The 9,916-nt window shown below is 30.4% G+C and overlaps 1 protein-coding gene across 1 annotated transcript; it reads right to left on the bottom strand.

The window, feature by feature from the left end:
- Positions 1-6,705: 6,705 nt before the first annotated feature.
- Positions 6,706-8,193, bottom strand: LOC110609593 (ankyrin repeat-containing protein BDA1). Its single transcript, XM_021749287.2, has 2 exons — positions 7,607-8,193; positions 6,706-7,525 (listed from the first exon to the last, which is right to left on the bottom strand). Exons 1-2 carry the CDS (start codon positions 8,171-8,173, stop codon positions 6,755-6,757), a joined length of 1,338 nt encoding a protein of 445 aa, XP_021604979.1. The 5' UTR covers positions 8,174-8,193; the 3' UTR covers positions 6,706-6,754.
- Positions 8,194-9,916: the final 1,723 nt, after the last annotated feature.

Raw genomic sequence — 9,916 nt, 5'->3', positions numbered from 1 at the left:
CTAATATACGAGTGTATAAATATTTAAAATTATAAAAATTAAATTTATTTTTATTGGATTGCTATTATACAGTCGTACATAATCACAGAATAATATTAATGTCCTAATATTTTGGAGAGTTATGAATTATATTATTATATAATTTAATAACCGCCGGACTTTTCCCACTCTAGGGGAAGCTAAACCCGAAAAAGTGAAATAGGCCTAAGGTCTCAGAAACCCACTTCATTTAACCGATCCAGCATCTTCAGTCCTGACCTAGACAGACACGGGGCATATCGGACTGCCCGCGAGTCTGGGTCCAGCACGAGGAGTCCAGTCCGGTGATGTGACTTGAAGAAGAACAGCAAACCCAGTCAATTCGCAGCTCTATCCGCATGCGCGCTGGAGGAATTAAATGGCCACCTAATGTGAAGAGGGGTCTTGACACTTCCGTACTAGCGATCTAAGCACCTTCGGTTGTAATTAGATAATATTAGATATTTTTATAATAATAAATATTTTTTATAATTTTAATATATTAATATTTAATAAATTTTATTATTAATTTTTAAATAAAAATTACTGTAATATATAATTTCATAATTATAAAATTAATATTATACTGCGATTAGATATATAAAAACAATTCGGTTGTAATTAGATATATAAAAATAATTCATTCATGTTGTATATATTTATTTAATGATTAAACTTTTTATTATTTTAATAAATTAATACTATAATATTATTGTTAAATAATATCAGTAATTTTTAATTATATAATAATATTATTTTATAATTCTATAAATTACTAAAATTTTATAAAAAAGATAAATAAAAAATAAAAAAATAAATAATGGTCTGGCGCCACCCAGGCCATTCTTAAAAAAAAAAAAAGAATGGCGTCTGGCGCCAGACTCCAGCGCCTGTCAAATAGGCGCCAGATTCTCTTTTCGGCTGCCATCTGGCAGTCCAACCCCAAATCCACAAATAATTTTTCTCCAACCCTAAATCCACAAATAATTCTTCTCCCACCCCTAATTTTGCAAAAAGCCCTAAATTACTAATATACTCTAAATCCATTAGTAATTTGTCTAAAAATTTACTAACGGACTTAGAAATCTGTTACTAAACTTTATCATTAAAATAATAAGTAAAAAATTATTGAATTTACCAATAAATATAATTTGTTAGTAAATTTATTAGTAAATTTAAAATGAAATTTTGACTTCTTTTTTTCAAACCTACATTTTTCGGTTACTAATAGATTTACTAACGAATTTAATAATATAAATTTTTATGTTATAAAGTGAAACAGTCCGGTCCAAACTGGTTCAAATAACTTTTGGATTCACTTTTCACTTGGTTCAAAATGGTTAACCCAAGTTATTTAGTAGTTTCGTGCAAACTATTATATACAATTCCAATTTTCCATCATCTTCCGATGTAGGCGTCTTCCGCACCGGAAGCAGGCAGCTGACCATTACACTCGGTCCCGCTAAATTTGCGATGTTCTCGTCGCAACTGAATCAGTTACAATTGCTAATCAGGACCGGACGCTTGGGTATTGTGGTTCGCTAGTACCTCGGGCGGTTCCACCTCGTCTCTCACGAGTAGCCCTTTCCTCGCAGGCCCACTAGCTCTGCACAATTTGTCCGACCCAGAGTGGCTCTGATATCAATTGAAACAGTCCGGTCCAAACTGGCCTAAATAACTTTTGGGCCCACTTTCCACTTGGTCCAAACTGATTAACCCAAGTTATTTAATAGTTTCGTACTAGTTATTATATACAATTTCAATTTTTCATCATCTTCCGGTGTGGGACGGCTTCCGCACCGGAAGCAGGCGGTTGACCGTTATATAAAGGTGATTATAATTTACAAATAAAATCAATAATGGATGACTTACTGGTTAGTGTTAATGATAGAAAACTTCCGTTATTGAGATTTAAATCCCTAAAATAATATATCGCTGACTAAAAATCCCTCTCTCTCTTTGTATCGCAATCTCTCTCTCTTTGTATCACAATCCCCAAAACAATAGAAAGTTACAGACTGCAGTTCATCGAATTCCCTCTCAAGCTCACAGATTAGGATCTCACTACCTATTATCGGCACCTCCCCCCTGCTCCCTTCCTATTATCGGTGCCTCCTCATTATTTCCTTCTCAACCTCGATCAAGAACGATAAGTAGAATTCTCTCTCACACTCGCAGTTCATCGAATGAATGTGTGATTTTGTGTTTTCCTATATAATTCATAGTACTTATATTTTATTTGTGACAAAAATGTGAATAATCATGTTTTGGGTTTAGTCTATAGCGGCAGAGATGATATTTGTTTGACCATAGCTGATTGTTATCAAAATACTTGAAGAAACAAGCTAGTTATTAATAATATGCACAATTATGCAGCTTTAATATTACAAAATACTTAGATATTGAGTTTATTGAGTTTATTTAGTTCGATTAAGAAATGTTCGCTAATCAAACACTAGTTAACAAGTTGTCAAGGAACGTCCTTGGGGTTTTTTACTTTTTAACTGTTAACTGCATTAAGACTTAGAGAAACCTAATTATAATCTTGCCAACCGTGTGGTTAAGTTTAGATTATGCAACCAAGTGTACTTGTGTTCAAACAATCTAAGCAATTACGGACCCAAATTATTTAAACTAACAATATATTACTTATGCAAGTAAAAACAACATGCCTTAATTGATTCTAATAGCAAAGTAATAATAGCATGATATTGAAAAATAGAAACTTAACAATGGAGTTTTAAATCTCCCAATTCATCACAAACTGAAAATTCTTCAACTTCAACTAGATAAAAAGATGTTTAGCCAATCATAGTGGACAAAGAATACAAAAAGAAAGAAGAAAAGGGGAGGAAGATTTGCTGCCGAAAATCTGAATTAAATCCGAAGATATTGTGATGACTGGTTGCTGTCCCTTTTTATAGGTGAAGAGTCCTAATCCCTTTTAGAATTGAAATCCTAATTTGACTTTGTATCTTGATGGCCTTTTAATCCTTCCTTTGTCTTTGTATTTAATCATGAGTAGAACTCTTTTGGTGAAGGATTTTTTTTGGTGTGGCTCTTGGAGTTGTCATAGGATTGGTCTTGTGGTGTTTGAAATAGGATAGGTCTCTTATACTTTTAGATTTTGAATTTCCTTATTTTCCCGCGCTGCTGGACTCTACTGCGTCAGTTTGATTTGAGCAATTGATTTGGGCAAATTGCTTGCCCAAATCGTTTCTGCAAGTCAGTTCTAATTTTCTGCTTCAACTTTTTGCAAGTGATTTGGCCAAATCACTTTGGCCAAATTGATTTTCCAGCTTTTTCTACAGATTTCATCCAAGTTTCCATTTTTCTCCTTTTCTGCAAAAACATCATAAAAACATAAATTAAACTAGAAAAATGCATAATGAAACATCAATAATGATAATAAAAATGTGGCTAAATTATATTTGATCAATAAGGGATAGAGTCATATTTGAACTCTAATTTCCAGACAATCTGTGTTATGGACTACGTTATAGGTACAAATATACTTGACGAACAGAACCCAGCTTTAAATCCGGGAATTAAACAGAAAGCTCTCATCTGCCAAGCTATACTCGATTTTTTATTTTTGATTTTAGCTACTTGTATTTAGGACTCTTAACACTATAAAAAGGAGGCATTCTTATGTATCTGACATCTCATCTTATCTTTCACCTCCTATTTTTAGCCATGAACTTGTGTGGCTAAGTTCTTCTTTTCAGTTAAATGATAATTAAAAGTTCCAGTTAAATCAGTTGTGAAATTTATGTGATTTTATAGTTCTCTCAATTCTTGGTATTTATATTATTCATGTGTTTATTGCTTAATATCATTCTGTGGGTTGTTGCATTAAGGCTCTAATAGAATGGTAGAATGCTATTCAGTTAATTGAATCCGTAATTGTTTAATTAACTTGAAATAAGTAGTGAATTAGGTTGCGTAAGGCCTTCTTAAGGAATAGTATAATCTAACTTAAATGAACCGAGCGTCTCACGTTTGTTAGTTAAAATTATGTCCTTTTAATTCTTAATGCAATAATTGGATTAAATTCTAGAAGCGTCTCGTACGATTGTCCAAGAGTTAGAACTAGTTAACGAGCGTCTCTTAACTAGTTTAAAATTAATAAAGGATTGGATATCTGAAGCGGCTTCGATATCTATAACTGATTTATTAATTAAATTGAGATTATTTTGTATATGTGATCAACCCATAAAAACTGAAACTAAAATTATTCCTTTAAGTGAATGTATTTCATCTTGATTCTCTCTTTTAAATTTAAATTGGTTCTTCTTTTAAATTGATTTTATTTATTCCTCTATATTCAAAATCCCCCATTTTATTTTATTTTATTCAATAAAATTAATTTATTTATCCGTCTCTGTGGATCGACCATACTTATCATTATCACAAGTTTTATTTTAAAGTACGAATTTATTTTTTGCGGTTTTAACGCCCATTAATTATGAAAAATATTTTAATAACCTCTTTTATTGAATTGATCGTTGTCTCTTGCTAATTAGATACGTCAAGAATTTTTGCATTTACTCTTTCTTTTAATAATTCTTGGTGCTAATTGTGTAATCTAGATCTCTTTGAAAATTTTATTGCATCCTATTATAAGTTCAACTTCTTCTTAATATTAATTTAGTTCATTGTCAATTAAACTTAAATTAAAAAGAAAAAATGAATAGAAGTTATTATAAGGTGAAACCAATAGTGCTGAGATATATAATTATTCTAAATTTTGCTTGAAAATGAACATGAATAGAAAAAATGCACAAAAGCAGCAGCAGTTGTTGTGCAGAGAGCGCAGCAGCAACAGTACATAAATTTTCTTTGTTTACTTAAAGTCATTTGGCTGTTTTTGAATGAATACTTAGCAGATTATATTGTAAAATGGGTATTCTAGGAGAGATTTACTAATACATTCATGATATTTTTCTTCTAAATATTAATTTTAATATTAAAATATCAATAGAATTATTTTGCTTATAAAATATATGGTGAAAATTAAGTGTCTCTAGTTTCCATAAAATTATTTGTGAAATTAGATCTAGTTTCTATGAAATTATTTGTGAAATTAGTTGTTGCTTGCAGTTAAGTATACAAACACAACAATTCCCAAAAAGAAATGCTCAAAGGAATTTTTTTACCATGTAGTGTCAAAAAAAGTGTTATTTATAAGAAAAAAACCCAAATTCCATCCATCTCCAACAAATCTGAAACCTTTCAAGTTTAATTTTAAACTTTTTCTTCAAATTTTTATAATTTTACTCACAGTTGGCAAATTTTTATAATTTTACTCATAGTTGGCGGGCAGAAGAAAAGTCAGATTTATGGACTAGGGTCTCAGACTTCTGCATATTTCCATAGTTTTTTATATTATTATGTCTCATTATCCTCCACACCCATGTAAATGTTGCTGTGAATGAGCAAATGAATTTAATGATGACTAAAATTGATCAGTTCGAAATAGAAAACAATAGACTAAACTTGATTGTGGAGTGGCTGTAAGAGTTTATGCCTAGGATGATGGCACAGCAAAATAGCGGGACATTCTCTCAGACATATGCTCCTACTCCTTGCTCCACAACAACACTATGAGGCCTGTTCGATCCTGATCAGTATGCAGACAGCGATGAAAATACAGATGATGAGCTAGAGAGTTTAGTTTGATATGCATTACAAATGATGATGTGATTTTTTATTTTAACTTGTGGAACTTAGTATATATTATACTTAAATTAGATATTACTAATGTAATGTTTAATATTTTAAAACACTTTTAGTTTAATTATAATTTTAGTAATTAAATTAATAGTTGCTTTTATATAATTAATTATGTTTGTGTTGAGATAATAAATATTATTAATGCAATAGCGTTATGAATATATATAATTAATTAAGTTTGTGTACAGGTGTTGAAATCATGAATATTATTAATTATAATTGATATGTTTGTGTTGAGATCATGAATATTATTAATGTACACGTGTAGCGTTATGAAAAATAAGAATGTGATGAAAAAATAAATGGTGCTATATATAGCTGAATTTCTATATCCACTAACAGATTACCAATAGACTATCCGTTGGTATCAATAACAGAAAAAATTTGTTATACATCTAATTAATTGTTGTACTCTACTGTAACGGAATAATGATAGAAATTCTGTTAGTATCTGTAACGGAATAATGATGAATATTTCATTAGTATATATGACAGAATAGAATTTCAATTAATAATATTTTAAAATTATTTAGCAAGAATGACTGCGATGAACAACAAATTAGTCATCCATTTTAATAACTAATGGAACTTTCCGTTGGTGATCTGTTTAGGCACCAGCAGATTTTAAAATGCCGTTAGAAATAAAATTACCAACAAAGTTTTTTATAACAGATAAATTTCATTAATAATCCGTTGGTAACTCGAATCAATAACAGAATTGTATTCTTCATTATATGAATTTTTGCAGTCCACATTATAATAAATTAAATTCTACAAGTTATTTAGAAAAAAAACTAACCACTAAAAAAATTTATAAATAAATATTTACATGTATAAAGAATTAAAGAATTTATGTTTGTAATTAAATTTACAAATGGACGAAATATATTAGTCAAAACTCAGTAGTATTACTCTAACCAAACAATAAAATATAAATCATTTCTCATAAAATATTCATAAATTACTAGGAAAACAAATTGACAGGTGATACAAAACAAATTTACAAAGGAGGACATTCTAAAGAAGCTGGTGAAGGTTTAAGGAGAAATCTCCAAAGAAAAGAAAAGAACTTAGACGAATTATCACGCATTTGAACAGGATTTATAGAAAACACTTGATACTTCCATTGATATTTTCCCACCTTGCGTTGTTGTCGCTTACGCCGATGAGCCTCAAATGCCAGCAGATGAACACAACCCAACACCAACCCAATTAACAGAAGCAGGGACAGTGTGGTCTTGTCTAAAGATGGGAAGGTGTTAAGCAGTGAAACAAAATAGGAACATGAGATGAAGAGAGTAGAGGATTCAAGAAAGAAAGAAAAAGGAAGCCCCATAACAAGAACAATGATTGTGCACACAGATGCACAGAAGGCTGAACTGTTAAGAAGTGCAAAATAAGAACTCTCAAAGTCGCTCATGATTATTTTCCCAGCTTGATGTTCGTCGACGTTATCCTGCCAATATCCGCCAGGAGGGCTGAGTACGGCTTGGTAGGTAGCTGTTGCGATCAGTACAGCTACAACAAGTATTATGCTGCGAGTGTCGACGGTGAAAATTTCTAGGCCTTGTGAAGCAACTGTGAAGCCCAAGTATTGGTCTCGTTTTCTGATGAGTGAATTCAGAAAGCTTGAAACGAGAGACGCACGACGGAGGATATCTCCCATTTCGCCATTTTGAGATTTGGATTGGCGTCTGAAGATGTCCATAGCGGTCATATCGTTGCCATTTTTAGCGTGGTTATCAACGTTATTGATTAACAACTCCACAGCCTTGGTTTAATCACAAGATATAATTAGCAGATTAATTAAAATTAATCAAACATTTGAACAAGCTGTGTGGATTGTTTATACCTTTAGGTCATTTTTGAGAACTCCGATATGCAATACAGTGTTCCCTTCCTCATCCTTCCAATTTAGGACATCTTCCATATTTTTCCGGTGAAGCCATCCAAAAAGAAACTTAAGAGCTTGCAAGCTTTGGTGTTTGACAGCAACATGAACAGCAGTCTCTCGGCGAACTGTCAAATCTTCAATGGCTGATGGACAAGCAAGTAGAAATTCTTCCAAGAGATCAATGTCTCCTATTTCCGCTACAAGGTGCAACGAAGTAATTCTGTCCTTCCCTTTCACCCTGATGAGGTTGCTGTCCACTGTTGCAAGGCCTCTCGCAGTTCCATTGTGCCCATTTCTCAAAGCCAAGTGCATGGGGCTAAGGCCATCTTCATTTAGTTTGCAAGCAAGTGATGGCTTTAGGCTTGCAACTTCCATAGCAAAATGATTTTTGCCAGCCCTTGCAGCTACGTGTAGAGGAGTATCAGCTATGAGTATGGTGTCTAGATCCTTCAGAAGATGTGGATCTTGTGCAAGCAACTTATATAGCACGTCGACACGTCCACTTTTAGCAGCCTTCTTCAACATTTTTTTCTAGTCGATTACAGTCTTTCAAGATTGGCAAAGATAATGGTTATGCAAAGAGCGATTGAATATAAATTAACAAATTAAGAATTGATAGATGACATGATCAGCCTCGAAAATTTCACAAGACAATTACGCAGGCTATGAAATAAACGGTAAAATATATAAATAAAATATATTCATATCTAATACTGCACTTTAGTTTTTATTAAGTTTAAATGAATTAAATACTCGCAGAAAATAATTAGTTTGGTGTGAATAAAATTTAATCTCGACTAATAAATTTAAAAATACACTTAATTATAAAAAAATCTCAATAAATAAATAAATTAATTTTAATTCACAGATATTGAAATTATTTTTAGTATTAATAAGTTTCTAATTCAAGTTCAGTTATACTAAAATGATTTAAAAAAAAATAGCGAGATTAGCTTTGAACCGGATATCATTACGAATGAATTACGTCAACTCACAATCATTTGATTTTTTTAACAAAAAAAAGAAAAAAAAAAACTTTAAGACAAGAAGCATATTCCTCTAAACACAAAAGAAAAAAAGTCTATCAGGTATCGACCAAAAAAATTGTTTAATTAACCTTAAAGATGATAATGAAACAGATTCTACTTCTTTAACAGCTGTAAGAATCATTAATTTATAATAATTTAATTTCAATTAATTTTTTTAAATAAAACAGGTATGATATTGTTTTAAAATAAAAAATTTTAATTAAAAAAAACTTGTTTTTCATTCTAAATAAAAGAATTTATTTAAAATTTTCAAAATAAATTGTTTCAACCAAAGTTTAAAAAATAATTATAAAGTGAAAAAAAAAATATTAAGATGGGATGTATGTATAATTACGAAATCAGGTCATATTTAATTAACCAAAATTTTAAAATTTTATAAATATATTAAAACAATTAAAGAATCATTTTTGCCTCTGAAAATTAGAAAAAAAAATCTAATTAATTTTTAAGTTATGTATACATGTCTAAGTATATATTGCACAAAGACGATAAATATATTGGGAAGACCGAAGTATTGATAAAATAATTAACGCAGGACCAAGCTTTTAGTTAATTAAACAAGGTAATAAGTGGATATTGGATTGCTCGCTATAAGCATGCCAATGAGACATACATAATTGGATATTCCTTTTTCTCACTGTATAACCACGATTACAACAAAAAAGAAACCTAAGATTTTTTGTAATACTACACCTACCTGCAACATGGTAAGGGTATTGATGCCGCTCTAAATCTCGCCATCATCATTGGATATGAATTTATAAAATAAATCTCTCTAATATTTAAATTAATAATTAAATTTTTTTCCATTAAAATTCATTTTCATTCTAATTTTTAAAATTTTACTAGAAATTTTCTGGTCATTTTGAGGAGTTTAAATTTCACTAAAACTTGTTTACAAGAAACTCTCGAAAACATTCAAGATTGTAGTGAGTAAATTGATAAGATATTTGGAATGGGTAGCGCGTGCAGTATTCGGTTTAAACTGAAAAAATTGACCGAATCGAATTAATTTTAAATTTTAATTTGATTTTTTATTCAATTCAGTTCGGTTTGATTTTTAATTTTAAAATTTTCAGTTATTTCAATTCGGTTCGATTTTAATAAAAAAAAATCGAAAAAACCGAATTGAACCGATTAGTGATAATAATATGTTATTTCAATAATATAGAGAAATTAAATTATATTAAAATTAAAATATTTTAATTAAATTTTAAAA

Source organism: Manihot esculenta, chromosome 1, assembly GCF_001659605.2.
Source record: "Manihot esculenta cultivar AM560-2 chromosome 1, M.esculenta_v8, whole genome shotgun sequence".
Classification (NCBI taxonomy): Eukaryota; Viridiplantae; Streptophyta; class Magnoliopsida; order Malpighiales; family Euphorbiaceae; genus Manihot; species Manihot esculenta.
The sequence above is the reverse complement of the archived record's forward strand: the minus strand, read 5'-3'. Positions and strand labels throughout refer to the sequence as shown.

Excerpts from the sequence above, each read along its gene's own strand:
- LOC110609593 (XM_021749287.2), bottom strand. The coding sequence starts at position 8,173 with ATGTTGAAGAAGGCTGCTAAAAGTGGACGTGTCGACGTGCTATATAAG. Across the intron at positions 7,526-7,606 it reads TTCTCAAAAATGACCTAAAG|GCTGTGGAGTTGTTAATCAA; the intron begins GTATAAACAATC and ends GATTAAACCAAG.